Source organism: Pinus tabuliformis, chromosome Q (genome assembly GCF_031772625.1).
Source record: "Pinus tabuliformis cultivar Carrire ecotype Pingquan chromosome Q, CPIR1, whole genome shotgun sequence".
In the NCBI taxonomy this organism is placed as follows: Eukaryota; Viridiplantae; Streptophyta; class Pinopsida; order Pinales; family Pinaceae; genus Pinus; species Pinus tabuliformis.
The window spans coordinates 1,107,392,261-1,107,418,198 of NC_142296.1; the positions used below are offsets into that span (position 1 = coordinate 1,107,392,261).

The 25,938-nt window shown below is 38.0% G+C and overlaps 1 protein-coding gene across 1 annotated transcript in view; it reads left to right on the top strand.

The window, feature by feature from the left end:
* The first annotated feature begins 6,202 nt into the window (after positions 1 to 6,202).
* The window catches only part of LOC149223380 (E3 ubiquitin ligase complex SCF subunit scon-3-like), a 52,172-nt gene continuing 32,436 nt past the window's right edge, over positions 6,203 to 25,938 (top strand). The window contains exon 1 of the mRNA XM_089387893.1: positions 6,203 to 6,281. Within this exon, the coding sequence (XP_089244019.1) occupies positions 6,203 to 6,281 (79 nt within the window). The remainder of the gene's footprint in view (positions 6,282 to 25,938) is intronic.

A 25,938-nucleotide genomic window follows, 5' to 3' on the forward strand; every position in this document is an offset into this window, starting at 1 on the left:
AAAGGAGATCGACAAGAACAAAATCACCCTTTTCACCCAATTGCTGTAAGAAAAAATCACATTCGAAGGACCGCACTTAGCGCTTATCCCCCTTTTGAAGCTAGAGCACTAGGATTTAGCAAATACAGAGTGCTTTCGCCACTTGGCGACTGATTCATCCATACACGATGTCTTATATAAAGACTCTGGTGTGACCACGTTAGAGCCAAGGCAATGGATAAAATGGGTGCCTAAGGCAAGACTATTGAACCTACCATGGGTGTTGCATTACAACTAGATGCCCATAGCTTTGATATTGATCAAGTAGCTGTTATTCTTCATACACGATGGGTGCCTGTGGTTAGGAGATCTGATACCAATCACTGACATGTTGATCCAAAGGATCACCTTGCTCTAGCACTCAGGCCTGAATCCGGCCATGGAGTTTGGTAGAAATCTAGGTGAGCACGACCTCGCCGAACGAATGAAGGACAAGTTCAAGTTTTCCAAGAAGCCGTGCGACTACTCCATCTCCAGCATAACCAACCCTGTGGTTAAAATAGACACCCAAATATTGGCAGAAAAAATTATGAGGAAATGTTATGCAGATGCAGTGCTGACACTAGTGGTATCTTTAGCGGCACAATCTGTAGACCATGTACAACTTAACTGGGCACGCTACCTCTGCAGTGAGTTCCTTGCAAACTACAGAGAAGCACAAGATCAAAGCAAGAATTTTGACTATGCATCTTTGTCGTTGTCGATTGTTCTGGTTGCGTCGAACTTGTAGGAGGACAGTCAGTTTCCTCTGATTTCAATGGAGCTACCAGAAGCAGCGAAGTTCGCATCGCTCTAGCCCATGAAGGACCCCTAAAGGATCAAGGACAACAAGATATTCTAGATTCTCATGGAATTAAGCATCACTTCCACCATCAACTGCTAACCGTGGCTCTCACTGACTTTATTTGAGTAGTTGTCTGAATATGTGGATTTTAAGGTGAACTTCCATTGTGTTTCCATCAGAGCGGAGAAGGACCCAACACAAAAATGGTATGATCTTCCTTACATGGAGACGGATGATGCAATTATTGTGGTTTTAGAGAGTTGACCCACAAAGGGGCATAAGGCCTAAAACTTATCAGTTGGGTCTAGTAATTTTTCCACAGAGCAAAAGAAGGAAGGGGCAAGGTTAAAGATGGAGCAGTTGACCAAAAAATGAAGGAAGGAAGCTGAGGACAAAGCTAAAGTAGAGCGCATGACCAAAACACAAGTAGAAGCGGAGGAGTAAGAGGACAACTGTGCCTCTGATATGATTCAGAACTTGCCTTCTCCACAGACAAATGAAAGAGGAGCAGTGCTTAGAGTAGGGAGGAGCGGACCTAGAGACTACTCCATTCCGAGTTAAGCGCACATGAGAGTAGGAGAAACGAGGAGCGTGGAAGAAGTGCAAGGCCAGCCAATGATCCCTAGACCGATTCACCTTGACAGAGGGTGATTTGAATGATATCGATGATACAGTGAGGGATGCGACCACGGAACTGCCGCAACAGTTTGAGTAGCAACAAAAACATGCCTTGGTTTCCATTCAAATGGGTATGTGTGAGCTGCAGATCTAGGCTACTCAGGTACATACCACTGTAGGGTGGGGTAGTGTGGCGTCAAGCAATTTTCCACCAGGAACCTCATATGTAGCAGAGATGGTCCATAGAATGGATCCTCGAGTTGTCGCACTACCGAATGGAGCATTGACCGAAGAAGTAGAGATTGACAGTGTTATTGTCAGCACCATCAAGAAAGTTGGGTTAAACATGGTTGCGCTTCCAAGTGAAGCCCTTCACATCCTCCTAGATGGTGTGATCATGGAAATAGGGGCTCGAGAATAGTGCGCCTTCAATGTTATCAATGAGTAGAAGGTGGAAAACGCACAGATCTTCATCGAAAAATCATCCGCGATTGATTTTATTAAGAATATCACAGAACAAAATGAGCACACAACCGATGTGGTGGCTAAGGCATGTCGGACTGTTCCATAGTTGAACATCACCTAAGATGCGCCAGTCAATGTAACGGTCTGGAAGCTCACTTCATGTGTGCGTGAGGCATGAACAGAGCTAGCTAAGGTTTAGTTTGAATTGAAACTTAAGATCACATAACTTGAGTTGAGGGCCCAGCCTTCGACCGACCAAAAGTCAAAGAGTAGCACGAGACCATTGTCAAAGATGTCATTGTAGCTATTGACACCACTGTGAAGGATTGCATAAATTATGTCAGAATTTAAGAGAAATATGTTTGAAAATATACTGCAACTCTAGCATTTATGAACCAATTTTGAGGGGAACAATCAAATTCAAATTCAAAATTGTCTATAAATTACAGATGGATGACCAACAAAAATCACTTGGAATTTTGAGAATTGAGGTGTTCAGCTATCAGATGTGCATGAACCTTGATTAGTTCGAGGCTTTCGCAGCGAGTTCAGTGTTTGAGAAATTGCCAAAGGAAAGTTAGAAGATTTTAACACGCATTATGTTAGCACTTGTGGAGACTACAGGTGTTGGAGAAGCGATGGGAGCTCAGGGAGCTGCCCCGGAGGTAGTGAGTGTAGAGGTACCTACAGATGTACCCAAATCACCGAGGTTTCCCATGCCGAGATCTGTGTTGCCAAAATAAGGTCCAAAGATGAAGAAGGAGAAGCATAAAGAAACACAGTTGGTGCGTGAGTCACCAAGGAGATAACAAAAGAAGGAAAATGCCACTGCATAGGAGAAGGGCAAGGTAGTAGACCTAGAACCTGACGAGGACATACAGGATGTCAATGTGGGTGTAGAATATGTTGACATGGGGGAAGAAGACATTGACATTCAGGGGGCAGACCTTATCTCCAAGCTTCAACCATATGTCCCTCCACGTCGAGGCAAGGTGAAGGTACGAAAGGACATCGACAAAAACACAATCACCCTTTTCACCCCATTGCTGCAAGACAAAATCACATTTGAAGCTGGAGCACTGGGATTTAGCAAATATAGAGTGCTTTCCCCACTTGGTGACTAATACATTCATGCACCGTGTCTTCTATAAAGACTCTGGTGTGACTGCGTTAGAGCCAAGCCAGTGGATAAAATGGGTGCATAAGGCAGGACTATTGAACCTGCCATGGGTGTTGCATTACAGCCAGATGCCCATAGCTTTGATATTGATCAACCAACTATTATGCTTCGTGAACGATTGGTGCTTGTGGTTAGGAGATCTGATACCAATCATTGACATGTTGATCTAGAGGATCACCTTGCTCTTGCACTTAGGCTTGAATCCGACCATGGTGTTTGGCAGAAAGTCAAGTGAGCACGACCTCATTGAATGAACGAAGGACAAGTTCATGTTTGCCAAGAAGTCGTGTGACTACTCCATCTCCAACATAACCAACTCTGTGGTTAAAATAACCACCTAGATATTGGCAGACAAAATTATGATGAAATGTTGTGGAGATCAAGTGCTAACACTGGTGGTACCTTTAGCGGCATATTGTGCAGAGGGCATACAATTTAACTGGGAATGCTACCTCTACAGTAAGTTCCTCGCAAACTGCAATGAAGCAAAAGATCAAAGCAAGAATTTTGACTATGCATCTCTGTTGTTGTCAATTTTTTTGGTTGCATCGAACTTACTGGAGCACAGTCAGTTTCCTTTGATTTCACTGGAGCTACTAGAAGTAATGAAGTTCGCATCGCTCTAGGCCACAAAGGACCCCTAAAGGATCAAGGACAACAAGAAATTCTGGATTCTCATGGAATCAAGCATCCCTACCACCATCGCCCATAAACCGTGGCTCTCACTGACTTTATTTGAGTACTTGTATGAATATGTGGAGTTTAAGGTGAACTTCCATTATGTTTCCATCAGAGCAGAGAAGGACGCGGCACAAAAATGGTATGATCATCCATACCCACTGACGGATGATGCAATTATTGCGGCTCTAGAGAGTTGACCCACAGAGTGGTGCAAGGCCTCAAACTTATCAGCTGGGTCTAGAAACTTTTCCACGGAGCAGAAGAAGGAAGGGGCAAGGTTAAAGATGGAGCAGCTGGCCAAAAAATGAAGGAAGGAAGCTGAGGACAAAGCTAAAGTAGAGCGCACGGCCAAAACACAAACAGAAGGGGAGGAGGAAGAGGACGACTATGCCTCTGATACGATTTAGATTTCACCCTCTCCACACGAAAACGAGGAGGAGCAATGCTCAGATTAGGGAGGAGCAGACCCTGAGACTACTCCATTTCGAGTTAAGCACACACGAGAGTAGGAGAAACTAGGGCAGTGCAAGAAGTTCAAGGCCAGCCAATCATCTCATGACCCAAACACCTTGATAGAGGTTGATTTGAATGATATCGGTGATACAGTGAGAGATGCGACCACAGAACTCCTGCAACAGTTCGAGTAGCAACAAAAACAAGCCTTGGTTGCCATTCAAATGGGTATGTGTGAGCTGTAGATCCAGGATACTCAGATACATACCACTGTAGGGTGGGGCAGTGTGGCATCAAGAATCTTTCCCCCGAGAACCTCAGATGTAGCAGAGATGGTCCATAGAATGGATCCTTGAGTTGTCGCGCTACCGGATGGAGCATTGACCGAAGAAGCAGAGATTGACAGGCCTATTGTTAGCACCATCAAGAAATTTAGGTTTAACATGGCCACCCTTCCAAGTGAAGCCCTTAACATCCTCTTGGATGGTGTGATCACGAAAATAAGGGCTTGGGAATAGCGCACCTTCAACGTTATCAGCGAGCAAAAGGTGAAAAATGCATAGATGTTCATCAAAAAATTGTTTGTGATTGCTCTTCTTAAGAAGATCACAGAATAGAATGAGGGCACAACTGATGTGGTGGCTGAGGCATGTCGGATTGATCCATAGTTGAACATCACCGAAGATGTGGCAGTCAATGTAAGGATCAGAAAGCTTGCTTCACGTGTGCGTGAGGCACGAACAAAGCTGGCTAAGGTTTAGATTGAACTGAACCTTAAGATCACATAATTTGAGTTAAGGGCCCAACCTTCGACCCAGCAAAAGTCAGAGAGTAGCCCAAGACCATTGTCAAAGATGTCCTTGTAGCTATTGACACCACTGTGAAGGATTGCAGAAATTATTTCAGAATTTAAGAGCAATATCTTTGAAAATATACTACAACTCTAGCATTTATGAACCGATTTTAAGGGGAACAATCAGATTCAAATTGGAAACTGTCTATAAATTACAAATGGCTGACCAACGAAAAACACTTGGCATTTTGAGAACTGAGGTGTTCAGCTATTATATGTGCATGAACCTTGATTACTTTGAGGCATTAGTAGCGAGTTTAGTGTCTGAGAAATTTTCAAAGGAAAGTTAGGAGCTTTTAACTGGCATTATGTTAGCACCCATGGAGACTGCACGTGTTGGAGAAGTGATGGCAGCTGAGGGAGCTGCCCCAGAGGTAGAGAGTGTAGAGGTACCTACAGATGTAGCCAAATCGCCGAGGTTTCCCATTCCAATGCCTACGCTGCCCAAATAAGGTCCCAAGACAAAGAAGGAGAACCAGAAAGAAACACAGCTAGTGCGTGAGTTGCCATGGAAACAACAGAGGAATGAAAAGGCTACTTCACAGCGGAAGGGAAAGGTAGTAGACCTAGAATGTGACAAGGACATAGAGGACGTCAGTGTGGGCATACAAGATGTTGACATGGGGGAAGAAGACATTAACATTCAGTGGGAAAACCTTATCTCCAAGCTTCCACCATATGTCCCTCCACATCGAGGCAAGGTGAAGGTACCAAAGGACATCGACAAGAACAAAATCACCCTTTTCACCCCATTTCCACAAGGAAAAATCACATTCGAAGGACCGTGCTTGGCGCGTATCCCCCTTTTGAAGCTGGAGCACTGGGATTTAGTAGATACAGAGCATTTCCCCACTTGGCGACTGATACATTCATGCACCATGTCTTCTATAAAGATTCTGGTGTGACCACATTAGAGCCAAGGCAGTGGATAAAAGGGGTGGATAAGGTAGGACTATTGAACCTACTATGGGTGTTGCATTACAACCAGATGCCCATAGATTTGATAGTGATCAAGTAGCTATTATGCTTGGTGCAAGATTATTGCCTATGGTTAGGAGATCCAATACCAATCACTGACATGTTGATCCAGAGGATCACCTTGCTCTTGCACTCAGGCTAGAATCCAGCCATGGCATTTGGCGAAAAGTCAGGTGAGCACGACCTCGTCGAACGAATGAAGGACAAGTTCAAGTTTGCCAAGAAGCCGTGTGACTACTCCATCTCTAGCATAACCGAACTTGCGATTAAAATATCCACCCATATATTGTCGAAAAAACTTATGAGGAAATGTTGTACAGATGAAGTGCCAGCGCTAGTGGTACCCTTAGCGGCACAATGTGTAGAGTGTGTACAATTTAACTCGATGCGCTACCTCTACAGTGAGTTCCTTGTAAACTACAGAGAAGCACAAGTTCAAAGCAAGACTTTTTCCTATGCATCTCTGCTATTGTCGATTGTTCTGGTTGTGTGGGACTTACGGAAGGACAGTGAGCTTCCTCTAATTTCACTGGATCTACTAGAAGTAGTGATGTTCGCATCCCTCTAGGCCATGAAGGACCCATAAATGATCAAGGACAACAAGATATTTTGGATTCCCATGGAATCAAGCATCCCTACCACCATCAACCACAAACCATGGCTCTCACTGACTTTATTTGAGTAGTTGTCTGAATATGTTGAGTCTAAGGTGAACTTCCACTATGTTTCCATCAGAGTGGAGAAGGACCCTACACAAAAATGGTATGATCTTCCATACCTAGAAGCGGATTATGCAATTATTGCGGTTCTAGAGAGTTGACCCACAGAGTGGCGCAAGGCCTCAAACTTATCAGCTAGGTCTATTAATTTTTCCACAGAGTAGAAGAAGGAAGGGCAAGGTTAAAGATGGAGCAGTTGGCCGAAAAATGAAGGAAGAAAGCTGAGGACAAAGCTAAAGTAGAGTGCACAGCCAAAACACAAGTAGAAGGGGAGGAGGGAGAGGAGAACCATGCCTCTGATATGATTAAGAGTTTTCTTTCTCCACAGACAAACGATGAGGAGCAGCATTCAGAGTAGGGACGAGCGGACCTAAAGACTACTCCATTTCAAGTTAAACGCACATGACAGCAGGAGAAACTAGGGCCGCGGAAGAAGTGAAAGGCCAGCCAGTCATCCCTAGACCTAATCACCTTAATACATGGTGATTTGAATGAAATCAATGGTAAAGTGAGGGATCAGACCATGGAACTGCTACAATAGTTTGAGTAGCAGAAAAATAGGCCTTGATCACCATTCAAATGGGTATGTGCAAGATGCAAATCTAGGCTGCTTAGGTACATACCACTATAGGGTGGGGTAGTGTGGCGTCAAGCAGCTTTCCATTGGGAACCTCAAATCCAGTAGAGATGGTCCATACAATGGATCCTTAGGTTGTCGCACTACCAGATGGAGCATTGACTGAAGAAGCAAAGACAGACAGGGCTACTATCAGCGCCAGCAAGAAAGTCAGGTTAAAATTGGTCATGCTACTAAGTCAAGCTCTTCACATCCTCCGAGATGGTGTGATCACAAAAATAGGGGCTTGGGAATAGTGATCCTTCAACGTATTCAGCAAGAAGAAGGTGAAAAATGAATATATGTTCATCGAAAAATTGTCTGCGAACATAACATAACGAGCACACAACTGATGTGGTAGCTAAGGCATGCCAGACTGTTCCATAGTTGAACATCACTGAAGATCCACCAGTTAATGTAAGGATCTAGAATCTTGCTTCATGTGCGCATGAGGCACGAATAGAGCTAGCTAAGGTTTAGTTTGAACTAAACCTTAAGATCACATAACTTGTGTTGAGGGCCCAGCCTTCAACCCATCAAAAGTAAGAGAGTAGCGCGAGACCATTGTCAAAGATGTCGTACAACTATTGATAGCACTATGAAGGATTGCACTGCACTCTTCGAGCAGGTGCTTGAAGTAGTTATCAATCTGTAGGAAGATCCCAACCTGCAAAGACTTGAAAATGAGGCATGGGAGCTACACTAGATGTATGGTGAGGTCAAAGTGATGGCATGTACCGTCACCATCACGCAAAGTTTGGCAAAGGTGTAGGAAGTAAAGGCACTAAAGGAACAGGTGGACACAACTCAACACAAGGAGGCAGTACTGAAGGCGAGATTAGGGCCTTGGCTAGAGGAAGCCTATGTACTAAAAGCCTCCATTTAATGGAAATTTTCCAATCTACAGGCAACACAGTAGAAAATATAGGTAGATAGAGCAGAACCAACGACAGAGATGCTGGTCAAGCAGGTTAAGTAGGTGGCAACGTAGTGTACCGCTGAGGTTGTAGTCATACTGGTGGAGTTGGGATGTCTTCACAAAAATATCTTCGGACTTGTAAAGTGACTCGTGGAAAGTCACTAGATTTGTGTTAGGGGCCTGTTAGGACATTTTTTGGGTTAAAAGCCCAAGTTTTGGGGCTAAAGGCCCAGGTTTTGTATAAAAAATATAAATTCTCTATAGTTTGTGGTCACGGAGCGAAGATGTAAATAGTCAATAAGGGTTTTTTTCCTTGGTTTAGGTAGCTTGTGTCAGCTTGATCAGATCCACCCTTGGTCCACGAGCCATGGGAATGTATAAAAAGGGAGTCTTAGAAGAGTCTATGGCATTTTTTAGTTCAGTTATATGTTTTTGGGCAATTGATCAATGTAATGAGTCTGTGAGAGCTAAGAGCGAAGATTATTAGCATAGGAAGAGGCTCTACAGCTGAGTTCATAGAGGCCAATGGTAGAAGTCCAGAACTGAGTGCATGGACCCCTGTAGTTATGTGCATAGGGAAGTTAGAGTATGTACTAGAGATCTAAACCATGAATAAGAAGAATTATTTTGGAAATATCTATGTATGAGCTATTTTAATTTTGTTATGAATGGTGGTGGTTATGTTATGTTGAATACTGGGTTTATGATTTAATGCTATATTTATGCATGAATCTATGTGTTTTACTTTGTCATATGAACACAAGTAAGAATATATGTTTACACGAAGAAAATCATAATGTATGTTGAAGTTAACCAATACTTAAGCGAATCGGGTAGAAATAGAAGTAAGAGTAATTACAGAGGTGTGTAAGCATATAAATTGACTATTTAGGGTCGACAAAGGATGATTAGAAACCTTCGCAAAGGTTTCAAAGCTGAATAATAGAAGTATATTGATAAGCCCTAAAGGGCTTATGGGTTTGCACAAAGGAAGGGTTAGGGTATAAAACGACATCACAACTATCCTAGGGTGAAAAAAATTGGTTCCTGCATCCCCCCATATTGCTATGGGTGAGACTTCAGTTCACGCTCCACGGACTCATGCTGAGAGGGCCAGTAGTGTATGGATTTACTTAGCTAATTAACATTGAACCTGGGTTAGGTCCCATCAAGCCAACAACACTGATGTTGACTATTGTGTAGTTCTAGAAGAGAGAGGATCCTAGGTTATTGCGTAATTGCATAGTTTAACATCTCAGAGTCGAGGCTTGATCCTTGAGACTACACAATGCATAGCTCAGTTTAGACTATGTAGGAAGGTTGCACAATTTTGAGGCTTAGCGAGTTAGGTTGTAGGGTTTTGCATTGTTTCTGTCAATTTCATAGTTCAAGCAGGAAAAGTAGACCTATGGATGACATATTTCAAGAGATCATAGTTTTTTCTTTGGCTTAGAGATTACATATTTCACAGTTGGGGGTAGGATGGAGGGTTGAATTGTGCAATTTTGGAGGCTAAGACTTAGGATTGAGCACTGAAACTACGCAGTATGTAGTCCTGGATGGAAGGAACCATGAATTGTGTAGTTTCAAGAGGAAAATGTACATCTTGAGGTTGGGAGTATGTAATGTGTAGTTCGAGAAGGCTAGATGAGGCTAAGTTGCTGGGAATTTTCTCAAATTTGGCTAATTGTGGGATCAATGAAACTTATGTGAATAATGAAATGACTTGAATGCGATCAAACACTTAGAGTGCTTGATGACAAAACATAGATCATATGGAATGCATTACTAACATACTTCCCTCAATTCGACAACATTTACAAAAAATTATTACAAGTGCGAAACTATTTACACTTTGTGACAACTGTGACGGAACTTATGTGACAGTGCTAAAATTTTTGGAAATGAGTGTGACAGAGGTTTACATGGTTATATTGACTCATTTTCATAACTATAACCTATTGAAACCAACAAATCAAGCTTATGTACATTGTGTGAAACTTTACATGCCTAAAGACGACAAGTGCTAAAGTGCAAACAAAACTTGTAATATGTGAATGACATTGACAACAATGGATGCTAGAGAAAAGGTAACATGAAATTGAAACTAATCAGGGTGAACGAAAGAAAAAGGGACAACCGAAAACATTAAATTGACAGTTGTGAAAATAAAGGTGTGGGAAAGTGACATTTTTAGAAGCTCCTCGAAATAGAAGTACAAACATGGCTAGAAGTGAGAGATTGTCAATGTTAGTGTGCACTGACTATCGACATGGGTTGGACATAACATAGGCATAGCCTTCATAGACCGCGTTGTCCTTGTTCAAGCTTTCGTAAAAGAATGCGCTCATGAAATTCTTAGGGATTAAGCATGTGTGAGTAGGTACCCTCAACACTTCCAATCCAAGAAGGGAGCTCAAAAACATCAATTAGTCAAGAAGTGACTACGGATATAATGATCAAAAGATCTGTAATAGGATCCAAAGTTTACATGTACGAAAATTTTTGGAGGGTGTTTGTCTTAGCGACAACACTTGGTGACACACTAGTGGAAATCCACGTTCTCTGTCTTGGTAAATTATTTCGTGCAAGGTCTAGTTATTTAGGAAGTATTGATCCATCATTCATATTATCATGGATTCCCCACTTACCCTAACCATAAACACAGTCCCATTCACTCCTTTACTAAGTTAAACAAAAACATAAGATCAACGATCACACAATGTTTTGAATGAGGATAGGGTAATGAAGTTCGCAAGCTTTAGATTTTCAGAGTATAGTTTTTCATCTCTAGTGTTTCTCTAGTACCATGAGGCCTAGAAAGTACTCTGACAAAGTCACTACAGGAACACAAACATTAATCTGATGCACCGAACGTGGATAATACCTCGACCAAGTTTCTTTCTTCACCTCTTTGAGCAAGAGTGATTTCTCTTCTTTCGCTTTTATCTATATATTTAAATAGGATTGCGCATAGGAGATTACTCATTTTATGGGTGGAAAAGGGATTCGGGATTATTGAGATAAAAATAGGTTGTCCCTTCAAAGAATCATATATAAGAGTTTGATATTGGTTTTCTCGTGTAGATTTTCCACTTTTCCTTCTCTACGTTATCGAATCAGCCAGGAAACACTGAAACATAAAAACCCAAGTGTAGGGATGAGTTTTCTAGAATAGACAAGGAGATCATGGTTGGAAACAAGGCTTTCCTAATGTAAGGATCATATTTTCTGTCTAAAAATCATCGAAAAAAATGTGTAACCAAGACAAGGATGAAAGACAAAGAGTTAGCCAAATGTTGGAGAGTCACAAAGTCCTTTTATATTTTCAACATTTTCGTTTGAGCCCAAATAGGACACATGCAAATTCTTATTAATAGAAAAAAAGGAAAATGCCCAATACAACAAGAAACAAAAACCAAACCATAATAAAAGGAGGCTAAACTAAATCATGATGCAAGACAAAAGAATGAAAAGACAAGAAAGACTAAGGAGAACAAGTGTGGGATTAGTGCAAGAGAGGGGAGACTAGAATGTATCTATTCCTACTCCTAACCTAAACAGCTAGAAGTTTAGGGTTACATATAATGAAATTTCCATTGTAACCATTGTAGTATTTCCCGACCTCCATCAACAAAGATACAAGCAAATAAAAAATATATAAATTAATGTGCAAGAGAAAATATGAGAACTTGAATAGCTTGCAAAAACATTTGAAGGTACTTCCTGTGGGAAGAAAGATGTGTCACAACCACTACCTTTATCTAGCACACATTCTTACCTTTTTTACAGAAACAATAATCAGACAAACCTCGAAGAGTTCTTGAAAATGCACCTTCTTCTGTGTCATCTTGCATAGCAAGCATGAGAAAAGGCTAAAACCTATTATTTGCAATAGAGATTGCCAAGTAAGATTTCTCCAACCATTCAGTGATTGGATCATGAAATTTGAAACAATCCTCTTGAAAATCTTGAGAATTTTGAAATAATGAATCTTCAATTAAAAGTGGGGGATTAGGATGAGAATATTGTGAGGAAAAATAGATTTGATCATATTTAGAAGGATTCTAAAGATAGTGAGGACCTAAAATAACCATCAGCGAAGGCTGAAGTGCCTCAACTGCTTGACAAGTATTTGAAGGGTGAGATAAACCATAAATATTAACCAATGTGTGATCTGAATGAAAAATTGCATCAAACCATGGTATTCATCCACCCATGGAATTTACCCATGGTATTGTAAGTGGCATCCACCCATGGTATTGTAAGTGACATCCACCCATGGTATTTTCCCATTGTATCGTGACATCCACCATGGTATTCATTAACCCATGGAATTTACCCATGGTATTGTAATCGAAAAATATTAGAAGTAACAAGTCACATTTTTTAAAAGGACAGATTGTTGACCACAATGTAGCCTCTACAGTTATTGTCTGTTTTAATAAAAAAAAATATTTGTGGTTTTGTTATTGTGTGTTCTCCCCTTTTTCATGTGGAATTTCCATTTTTCAGATCTTGGGGGCCTGCCCCCTAATATCCATTTCAATATTTTGGATCTTAGGGGTGATATAGATCAATGTGAAACAATTGTCATTAAATATACTATTTGGAAAATGGTAAAATGAATGATTAGATTGATTGATTAAAGAAAAAATTTAAATATCTTTATGAATGCTCTAAACAATTGAATCAAATTCCTCACAAGATGAATGAGAGAAATCATTTTTCATGTAACTGGTGACAAACTATACAAGAATCAAAATCATTGAAAGAATTTATAAGTAATTCCAGAAAAAACAACACATGATACTAGTTAGGACATAATGAACGGAGAAGAATTTAATTTGCACAATAACTCATGCATTCGTTCGCACTCAAGGCGATTTCAGGTGTTATGAGTAACAAGCTTCACAATATGATATTCAAAAGGAAAACCATGAGCTACTTATCATGAAACAAATATGATAGATTTGATTCCTTCGGTGAAAGATGATCGTTGAGGTGATCAACTTCATAGTTCCATGAATTTAAGAGAGATGATCATTCCAAACCTAAGCTTGATGCAAGATATTTTTATCAAGATGAATCAACTCGAGAAGATTCTTGAATCCAATCAGAAGTGAAATATTGAAAATTTTAAAAATTACATCTGAAATACCAAAAATCTTTCAAAATGAAATTTATATCAAGTGAAACCATGTAAAGAGAAGGATTGTGTGAGAGAAGCCAGATCTGATATAGTTTGGGGGGATTAATAGTGGTGAAAGATCTTGACATAACCATCAATGGAAGGTGAAGTACCTTGACTTCCTTAAAAGTCCTCGAACTTTTAGGGATTGTAAAATCGAATCTTGAAGATTGAACCATGGTGTGAGGATAGTTGTTACCATTGGTTTCAATATGACCACTACTCAGTAGATGGTAGACATTTCTATGACTGACTTGGCCAGATTTTTCAACTTCAATAACCAGATTACTCAAGCTGAAAGATCCACCTATTCGCAAATCTGAAGATGTATGAATTAGAAAAATTTCATGAACAAGAAGGTTTGGAGAGTTGTCTTCATGCAAGAGAAGAGATAGTGAGGGATGAAAAGAGTACTCAATGATTTGATTGTTTTCATTTTCATCATGGATAAAATCACCACCTTGCGTCAATTGCAAAGTTAACTCATCAGATGAATAAATTGAAGATCATGGAGTATATTCATCATAGGTAGATGCATAAAAAATGGTAGAGCACAATGGGTTGTGAGACGAACATGAAGTTTTGATAAGGACATCATCTTTGACCGAATAAGATTATAGATCTAAAATAAAGTATTCATGAGAAACCGAAATATCAGATGATGTATCTTGGTATTTGTGATCATATACATCAAAAGTAATCATCATTGGAATGATTGTTTCCCAAGGATACATATTGATTCAAAGAATTTATTGCATTTGATTGACTACCAAGATTACCAGATTGAATATGGACCAAGAATGGGGGACCACCATATTGACATGGAGGATTTTAAAAAATAGAAGAAATATTGAAATAATATTCACCTTCCAACTCCTGTACATGTGTAATGTGACTACGTTGAACTTGATCACAATCTAGTCCAACAACATGAAAATCAAGAAACTGTGAAAAACTAGCTAGTGCGGGAGATTGATCAAGAAGATCACCATACAAAGAGTCATGGAGCATAGAGGATAGAGGATAGCATAAATCCAAATCATATTCAAGACTAGAGTTATGAGTGTTATTCCCACCTTCAGGAATGAAATAACTATCCTTCACCCTCAGCTCCATGAGCCATTTTGGGATTTCCTCCATTGAATTCATGTCATGAAAAGTAGAAGGACGATGAAGATATGGATTAGGAAATTAATATGGAGATTTCCAAGCCTTGTGACCATCACGTGGAGGAAACATCATTGGAACTGGAAAAGAAGGAGGATAAGGGACAAAAGGAGCAGTAAATTCCTCCTGTGAAATTAGAGGCATCTCATAATTCACACGAGTTGGGCTAGTAGAAACATTAGGGGGTTCGGGTTCATTGTATAAGGAAATGTGAATCAAGCATTCAAAATTGTTCTTAGTGAAATCCCAATCCATATATTCATAAGGAAATTCACAACAAATATGAAGGAATCGATCAAATAAATCCTCAACGGATCCATTAGGCTTCATTCATAGCTAATTAATTCTTTTAAGAACATCTCAGTAATCATACCTATCGAAGGCTTGATTAAGATCCTAGAGGAAATGATGAAAATAATTGATGGAATTGTATGGTAAGGTATGAAACCATATATTGACACAACCTTCAAGGGTGAGGAAGAGATTGAAAAGAGAAAAATATCCACGATTTGATTCCATAATATTCAAAAAATTTAAGAAAATTAGAAATGTGGTCGATTATGGATGTTCCATCCTCACCATCATACTGTTGGCATTATGATGCATGTGTTGTACTTGATGGAAACCAACTCGTAGAAGATCAAGTCACTTATATATATCTAGATGAATCTACAGAAGATATATCATATGTGATAGAATACATAGGATGCAGGACAGCTCAAAGGAATCAGATGAAAATTCTCAGTATGACAAGTTAGCTTTGCCATCAAGTCCAAAGGGGGAGATTGTTGGCATTATGAGACAAGTGTTGTCATTGATGGCAAATCACACATATGATAAATTATAGTGCAACAAAGTTATTTTCAAGTTCACACACTTTCATGCAAAGAAAAGTTTCTTTCATGTAGAGAAACGTTCACGCACTTTCATGTAGAGGAAAGTTTCTTTCATGTAGAGAAAAGTTCACGCACTTTCATGTAGAGAAAAAGTTTCTTTCATATAGAGAAAAGTTCACACACTTTCATGCAGAGAAAATTTTCTTTCATGTAGAGAAAAGTTCACACACTTTCGGGCAGAGAAAAGTTCCTTTCATGAAGAGAAAAGTTCACGCACTTTCAAGCAGAGAAAAGTTCCCTTCATGAAGAGAAAAGTTCACGCACTTTCATGGTTGGTTCATGGTATTAGTCCGACAATTTTTGATCCTATGGTTTTGGTCCGTGGTATTGCATCCAAAAGTATTGATCTCACGCACTTCCATGGTGGGATCATGGCATTAGTCTCACAATGTTTTATCCTATGGTTTTGGTCTGTGGTATTTCATCCAAAAGTGTTGATCCCAAGTATTGGGTCCATGGTATTGAATTGTTATGGTTTTGGACCATCGTATTGTGGAAGGCCTAAGACTATAAAAGAGGAAGGAGATCATTTGGCAAGGCATCTTCGGAATGATTGAATATCTGATAAAGTGCTAGATCTGGAATACTGTGATTGGGTTATGGTGCAGATCTGGATCTGAGCTAAAGAGGGATCTCACCGGTTGATGGAGAACAAGATCTAAGGATAGATCAGGATCAAATGGTTTCAAATGAACTATCTCTATATAGTTGATTATGCTTATTCTAGATCTATATACTGACGCTTGTAATGATCTGAACTGGGTAAAACTTAATTTTGAAATCGTTGCAAGACATGATTGAATATTTATAGATCTGTATGCGGGTTGGCTTTGGTGAAAGCACGTATGTACGCAGGTTTGGTTCATTGTAGTAGCGTATACCATTTGAGCTATGATGTTTAAAATTACAGGTGGTTCTGGCTGTTGATGTGTTCTGATGACAGTATTCTGCATATCCTGTGTGGTTGATTGTGTTTACCGTCAGTATTGATGGATGAGAACAATATTGGATCAGGATCATAATGACTCATATTTATGTGATCTGATGGACTAGATCTGGGTGCTAACACACATATTATCCGTGTATATGTAATGATCTGGGTATGTCTGAAGTCAGTAAGTGCAGCGAAGTTATGAATAAGTAATTAATGACATATACGCTAGTTCACTTTGGTGAAGTTGCGTATACACGCTGGTTCTGCACTTCCAAGTAGCGTATGCACTCTGATGCAGGATTTTGATGATACAGTTGGTTCTGATTGTTATTGCATAGTTCTGTGTCTGCTCTGTGTTCTGGTGACTGTGTTGTTGACATGGTTTCAATGTTTCAGTGATTCAGAAATTGATGATGCTAGTATTGATTATTTTGAGCTTCAATGATATTTATGGGTCCAGTATGAAAATCTGATGAAACATGGCCTTCAGATTATGTGTTGTGCTTCAGGAGTATCCAGTATGAAAATGTATGAAACGTGGTACCTGGAGGAGAGAAGATTGTAGGCCAGCGCCTACATACTAGTATATTAGCTAGTACAAGAGCTAAGGGGGTGGTAGCTCCCTTCCAGTAGTAGTTGGAAACTTTGGAGCATTGTAGCAGGTAGAAACCTATGTACTAGTAAATGAATCGGCTAGTACAAGAACTATGGGGGTTGTATCTCTCTTCCAGGAGAGACTGGAGAATGAGAGAGGGTTGTAGCTCTTTGCAGGTAGTAGCCTGCGTACTGGTAAAGGACTGCACTAGTATAGAACTTTTCTAAAAGGATTTTCTTATTAAGAAGAGGATTGAGATGACTTGCAGCAGGTGGTTTTCTCCCACATTGGGTTTCCACCTTATATCATGTTGTTCATGTGTGTGGCTTATATCTGATGATCTTTTCTATTTTACTGCACCTATTTACTGTTAATATGGTTAATAATGTTCTAATTCACTCATTGAAGATCAATTAAGTGAATCATAATTTTACTGAATATACGCGGGTATTCTTAACTGAAGCAGCGTACATGAATCAGATTATGGAAATGAAAAAGTTTTATTGACTTAATAATACTGATTCAACCCCCCCTCTCAGCATTATTTCCAACAATTGGTATCAAAGCAGGTCCTTTTGTAGAAGCTTGATCGCTTGAAGGAGATCCGTGGAACAATGGGAAAGAAGCTTAAGAAGAAAGTGCCTAAGCAGAAGAAGACATCTCAGAAGAACTATGACAATGGGAGAATCGATTGGGGATTATGTGGAAGAAGCACTTCAGATTCAGAATCATTTCAGAATGAAGATGAACTATCAGGTATGAATTTGTTATCCTCTGATGTTCCAGCTATCTATCCATTTGGAAGAGATGAAAATGATAGCGAAACAACTGAATTTGCTTTTATGGGTGAGCAAGAAACATATCAAATAGAGGCAGAATTTAAAAGGCTTACAGACAAAATTAGAGATCAACAAGATTTATTGAACAAAAGGGAATGTGTCTTCAAAGAAGAAGTTTCCAAACTAAAAGCTCAACTAGAGGAAGGAAACAAGGTAAGGAACTTATTCAAGGACAAATATCAAAAGTTGTAGGATGAAGTAACATCAATAAGAGATGAAGTCAATGGAAGAAGCACAACCATCAAGTAACTCAGAGATAGATCCAGTTACTATGAAAGTCTTGAAGCCACGATCCACTCGCTAAAAGAAGATCTTGAAGAATCAAAGAAGCACAACAAAGAACTACTCCAAGCTCATGAAAATGAAGTTCTTGAACTAAGATGTTAGTTGGAAGAAGAAAGGAAAGCTAAAGAAGACAAGAAGCAGCACTATCGTGAAGAGGAAGAACATCTTCAGGTTGAGGCAAATATTCTAAATGATAAATTAGAAGAAAAGGATAAGCTCTTACGATTTCACGATAGTACTAAGATCTTGGATGATATTCTTAGTAGTCAAAGGTCTCCTGCTACCAAAACTGGTCTTGGTTTTTATGAATCCATTGAAAGTGAATCTAGCTCACAAGGAGAGGCAAGAAACTCTAATGAGAAATCTGAAATGGATAACGAAGAGATGAGAAGAAAACCCCATCAACAGCCAAGGAAAGAAATTCTTCAAAGGAAATCTTTTACTCCTCCAATCCATAATTTTGAATGTTATGTATGTCATAATCTTGGGCATGTTGCAGCTAGATGTAGAAGAATAATGGTTCAATATCATCACACAAAAAGATCATGACATTCTAGGTACTTTCAAGGATATTGTTTTTCTTGCAATATGTTTGGCCACAAAGCTGTTGATTGCTACTAGAGGAATATGAAACATATGAGATGTTATGCATGTAACAAGCTTGGACATATCGCAAAGGAATGCAAGAAGAAGGTTTGGGTACCACACCAAAAAGATAAAACATCATCACACTTGAAGATATGGAAGAAGAAGGAAGTACAATAAAAAAGATGTGGCCAACCCAATATACTCAGACACAACACAACATACAGACATAACAGAATCAGATGGAGCTGGAAGTGTAAAACTTTAGTGTCCTAAATCTCACACGCAAGTTTCTTAAAGAGAAGTCACGTATATACGCGAGTTGGTTATGGCATAGTCGCGTATATGATTGTTTGAGGAAAGGCAGTAGGGACAGGTTCAAGAAAAGGATCAGTTATGATTTGGGTTATTATTTGCACTATTTGATAATGGTTACAATTTGTTGATGATGTGTGGAAATGACTTGATGGTTAGAAGTGTTTTCTTTCTAACTTGATAATGATGATGTCTTGATACTTCTTGCTGATATGCATGATCAGATCTGATAGTAAACAAGATGGCACAGGTTTAGGGGGAGCATATGCTTTTAATGCATTCTTGGCATTATGGTTAATAGTCCTTGGTGATGATGCTTATACGGATAAATGATTCATCTTGCTATGATATGGTTATGAGTTGTTCAAATGATTCTTGGGGTTACATAGTTGATATTTAGATCAGATTTGTGGTTGATTCTCTAATGGTGCTTACATGGTGATCTTCATAAGGATAAGGAGAAGTACATAGCTTGAATTCACATCTTCTTTACATGATGATGAGTCTCTCATATGTTGTTGTTGTCATATGCATAAATATCATGATGCAGGATTCCTATAGTTCTTGGTGCTGATGTGGATGAGGATTGTTGAAGTTGATGATATAAAGAAGCCTTGACAAAAGATCTTGAGCTCAAGATACATAGTATGATTACTCAAAGTTGCATTGTTGGAGACATGATGATGATGAGTTCTTACCTATATGTTGATAGGACGATACTTACATATGTTGATTGATGCAGACATTCCTAAGTGATGATACATGGATGATCGTGTTGATAAGATGGCTATGGTATTTTACACATATGATATAATGTGAATGACTTTATGATGATGAGTTGATACCTATCTGTAGACATACCCTGTCATAGGACATTTACAGGTTGCTGATATGGAATTCGATGTACGCGAGTTTCATAAGGAGTATCTAAATATATACGCATGTTTCTGTGGATACAGTCGCGTATATGTTGGTTTGAATAAAATCAGAGGGCCAAACTCTGGGTGAGAAGAGTCTGATATGGGTCTGACAGACACCATCTCGCACAGGTTCAAGGGGAGCAGATTGACTTCTAATAATTCATTGTTGGCATTACCTTAGAAGCTCTTGGTTTGTGTACACAAGCTATTTTGGTTAGAACAGGTGCAGAAGGAGAACAGAAGGAAATCATGGTTGCTGATCTGAATGGTGATTGACAGAAGCTATTGCTATAAATTATTGGTGACTTTCATAAGTCTTGATCTAGATATTTCGTCTCTATGTCACGTATCTCTTTTATGGTGTCAAGGTCATGTAACGGCCTATCTTGGTTTCCCCACTATGCTTGGGATGAAGATGTAATGTTCTTGTTTTATCATGTCTAAACTTTTGATGTATCCCTACTTGGTTGGGTGGATGAGTCAGTTCTAGTATATCCCCACTTGGTTGGGAAATGGATGTATGTATGAGTCCTTGGTGATAGGAAGGTCATTTATGATAGAGTCATGTTCTTCTTGTAAAACATCTTTTTGCAGACCTTGCTTATAGTCAGGGGGAGCATGAACAACACACTTTAGCAGGGCAGAGACTTTAGCATGTACTCAAGGAGAGCATGGACAAATTGGTACACCTTGGCATATACAAAGGGGGAGCTCATTCAGAAATTTCAGCAGGCACTCAGGGCGAGTATGGACAACAAAGGAAGAGAATATCTTGGTCCACCCTTTGCCCTTGATGTCAGAGGGGGAGAGTGATTTTGGTATTGTTGCCATCAAGTCCAAAGGGGGAGATTGTTGGAATTATGATGCATGTGTTGTAATTGATGGCAACCAACTCGTAGAAGATCAACTCACTTATATATCTAGATGAATCTACAGAAGAGATATCAAATGTGACAGAATACATAAGATGGAGGACATCTCAAAGGAATTAGATGACAATTCTCAGTATGACAAGTTAGCTTTTCCATCAAGTCCAAAGGGGGAGATTGTTGGCATTATGAGACAAGTGTTGTCCTTGATGGAAAATCGCTCAGATGATAAATTATATTGCAACAAAGTTATTTTCAACTTCACGAACTTTCAGGCAAAGAAAAGTTTCTTTCATGTAGATAAAAGTGCACGCACTTTCATGCAGAGAAAAGTTTCTTTCATGTAGAGAAAAGTTCACGCACTTTCGTGTAGAGAAAATTTTACGCACTTTCATGCAGAGAAAAGTTTCTTTCATGTAGAGAAAATTTCATGCACTTTCATGTGGAGAAAAGTTCCTTTCATGAAGAGAAAATTTCATGCACTTTCATGCAGAGAAAAGTTGAATCTGTTCATGCAGAGAAAATTTCACGCACTTTCATGGTTGGTTCATGGTATTAGTCCAACAGCTTTTGATCCTATGGTTTTGGTCCATGGTATTGCATCCAAAAGTATTGATCTCACGCACTTTCATGGTTGGCTCATGGTATTAGTCTGACAGTTTTTTATCCTATGGTTTTGGTCCATGGTATTGCATCCAAAAGTGTTGATCCCAAGTATTAGGTCCATGGTATTGAATTGTTATGGTCTTGGACCATGGTATTGTGGAAGGCCTAAGACTATAAAAAAGGAAGGAGATCATTTGGCAAGGCATCTTCGAAATGATTGAATATCTGATAAAGTGCTAGATCTGGAATACTGTGATTGGGTTATGGTGCAGATCTGGATCTAAGCTAAAGAGGGATCTCGCCGGTTGATGGAGAACAAGATCTAAGGATAGATCGGGATCAAATGGTTTCAAATGAACTATCTCTATATAGAGGAGGAATCACCTGTTGTAGAGTTTTATGAACCCAACGTTTCGGAATACCAAGTGAGTCCATCATCAGGGGAGAATGTGTCAATAGATATTCTTAAAATCATAATGATGTATCCAAGAGCTAAAATTAGGGTATATATATAAGTTATTAAACAAAAGAAATAAGAAAATAGGCCGGCTCTTATCTTTTTATTTAATTAATTAATTAAAGTATTTATTATTATTGTTATTATTATTATTATTAATTAATTAATTAATTTATTCAAGGGGATAACTTAATCGAATAATTTTATTATCTATAGAAATAATTATTATGTTTATTAATTCTATTTTAAATAGTTAGTTCAATTGATTCATAAATTTGTTTAAATAATAAATTAATTTGTTTGATTAATCAAATTAATTAATTTCATTATGCATTCATTATTAATATGTTTATTCATTTATTTACATTATTAATTTATTAATTTGATTAATTAACTCATTAATTAATAAGTTTACACGGATAGATTAATTACTTATTTTTCTATTTCTTGAATTAATTATTAGGTTTAATAAATTTATGAAAAATTAATTTTTTATTTTTATTTTGTTTTTTATTTTATTTTATTTTATTTTTTATTTTTTTATTGATTAATTACTATGCTTTACTAATTAACTAATTTTTGATAGTTAGTTAAACAAATAGATTAGTTAACAAATTTATTATTTATTATTATTATTATTATTATTATATATATATATATATATATATATATATATATATATATATATATATATATATTAATTTTTTAATAAGTTTATTAATTTAATTTAATGTACTTATTTCTTTGTTTAATTATTTATTTAATTTGATTAATTTGTTTTATTTGCTTTATTTATTTATTTATTTTTTGGTTTTAGTGAGTTATTTATCTATAATTTCTAGAGTTTATTTATTATTATTTTATTAATATTATTATTATTATTATTTGAAGAATTGAGTAATTACACATATATGCATTCTATTAGTTATTTTTTTATGATATCAAATGATTATATGTGAAGAAATTTATTACTAAATTATGTTTATGATTGTTAATTAAATGTATTGTTTAAGGAGGATATTACATAATTGATGATTTTATTATTTGTTTATTTTTACCTTTTTAAAGTTTTTAGTTAATTAAATAAAAAGATAAGAGCCGACCTATTTTCTTATTTCTTTTGTTTAATAACTTATATATATACCCTAATTTTAGCTCTTGGATACATCATTACGATTTTAAGAATATCTATTGACGCATTCTCCCCTGATGATGGACTCACTTGGTAGTCCGAAACGTTGGGTTCATAAAACTCTACAACAGGTCATTCCTCCTCTACCTTAAACTATCCTCACCTGTATGGATTCATTATCTAAAAATATCTCGATATAGTTGATTATGCTTATCCTAGATCTGCATACTGACGCTTGTAATGATCTGAACTGGGTATAACCTAAGTTTGAAATCGCTGCAAGTCATGATTGAATATTTATAGATCTGTACGTGGGTTGGCTTTGGGGAAAGCGCGTATGTACGCAGGTTTGGTTCATTGTAGTAGCGTATACCATTTGAGCTATGAAGTTTAAAGTTACAGGTGGTTCTGGTTGTTGATGTGTTCTGATGACAATATTTTGCATATCCTATTTGGTTGATTGTGTTTAGCTTTAGTATTGATGGATGAGAACTAATATTGGATCAGGATCATAATGACTCATATTTATGTGATCTGATGGACTAGATCTGGTGCTAACACACATATTATCCATGTATATGTAATGATCTAGGTATGTCTGAAGTCAGTAAGTGCAGCGAAGTTATGAATAAGTAATTAATGACATATACGCTAGTTCAGCTTGGTGAAGTTGTGTATACACACTGGTTCTGCACTTCCAAGTAGCGTATGCACTCCGATGCAGGATTTTGATGATACAATTGGTTTTGATTTTTATTGCAGAGTTCTGTGTCTACTCTATGTTCTGGCGATTGTGTTGTTGACATGGTTTCAGTGTTTCAATGATTCAGAAATTGATGATGCTTGTATTGATTGTTTTGAGCTTCAATGATATTTATGGGTCTAGTATGAAAATTTGATGAAACATGGCCTTCAGATTATGTGTTGTGCTTCAGGATTATCCAGTATGAAAATGTATGAAACGTGGTACCTAGAGGAGAGAAGATTGTAGGTCGGTGCCTACGTACTAGTATCTTAGCTAGTACAAGAGCTAAGGGGGTGGTAGCTCCCTTCGAGTAGTAGTTGGAAACATTGGAGCATTATAGCAGGTAGTAGCCTGTATACTAGTAAATGGATCGGCTAGTACAAGAACTATTGGGGTTGTAGCTCCCTTCCAGGAGAGGCTGGAGAATGAGAGAGGGTTGTAGCTCTCTGCAGGTATTAGCCTGCATACTGGTAAAGGACTGCACTAGTAGATAACTTTTGTAAAAGGATTTTCTTATTAAGAAGAAGATTAAGATGACTTGCAGCAGATGGTTTTCTCCCACATTGGGTTTCCACCTTATATCATGGTGTTCATGTGTGTGGGTTATGTGTGATGATCTGTTCTATTTTACTGCACCTGTTTACCATTAGTATGGTTAATCATGTTCTAATGCACTCATTGAAGATCAATTAACTGAATAATAAGTTTAGTGAATATACGCTGGCATTCTTAACTGAAGCAACATATATGAATCAGAGTATGGAAATGAGAAAGTTTTATTGATTAATAATACTGATTCACCTCCCCCCTCTCAGTATTATTTCCAACACATACTTTAGTTCAGACAAGTGATAAATAGGCTCATCCGTGATTAAATTTTTTCCAGGGGATAGGTTGGAAAAACACACTACGATTATATTTGAGGATGATCCATTTATAATAAGAGATTCAAAATTGACTCAAGAGGCACAACTTTTCGTCTTCCCTCCTTCTAGATCCTTTTGTTGATGGTGCTGGAAATCGTCAACCAAGGGGGTCTCCTCAATGTGAAGTCCCAATAAGGCCTCACGTTGTTTGGAATTTGAGATCCATATTGGATATCGACCTTCCTACCATGTATTCTTATAGGTTTTTCTTGGCTAAAAATTTCAGCCCATGAGAGTTATGCACAGGTAATCTCATATCAACAAGTGAGTATGCCTGGAGATTGTTCGGTTTTATGTTTGTCAAGAGTCTTCTACTACAGATGGAAAGGAAGGTGAGGCTCTAGAAGAGAGGTAATAGTACCAAAATAGTAAAGACACACACACACATAAAATATCCATCTAACATATAGCAGAATAGTCCAGAAGGATGTGATAGTAATAGAAACCATTACAACACATCCTGAATATTATAAGTACTGAATTAACCAAAGTTTAGTGAATTTATCACAAATGAAATTAAACATGAATTACAATCATCAACATAATAGTATTACAAATATTCATAATCCATGTTGGAAGAACATGATGGCCATGAGGTTTTTGATATTAAGTATAATTCACAAGACACATGTATACAATGAACACCACTAGCCCGAATAGTGGAGCATTGGAGCCACTCCTTGCTCCCCAAAAGAATTATCTTTTCTTTGTGATGCCTTGCGGGTTGAACGAAGGTTAAAATTTATTTGGTCATATAATGAGGGTGTATATATAACCAATGAGGTGATGCTTCACCTCTATTTTGACTCTTTGACTACCCTCATGACTATTTGACTTCCAATGACTTTTCCACTTACATGACTCTTCATCTTCTATAAATGTCTTTTGGACTTCCACTTTACAATGCATTTTCGAATAGGAAATTACATAATCCAATAGAATAATGTGGCATATGATGACTCATGACACTACTAACAAGGAATTCTTGATGACATAGAAATGTCGAGCCATTCCTATTTCTCCTTTGTCTTCAAAAATATATGTGCAATACTTCATCTTAATCACAAATATGATTTTCTCTTCATATCCATCCTCCAAAGGGTTGTGAATCGAATGGAATCTTCATGGGGTCTGGATATTTGATCTTCTGTTGTAATCTGGTGTTCATTTT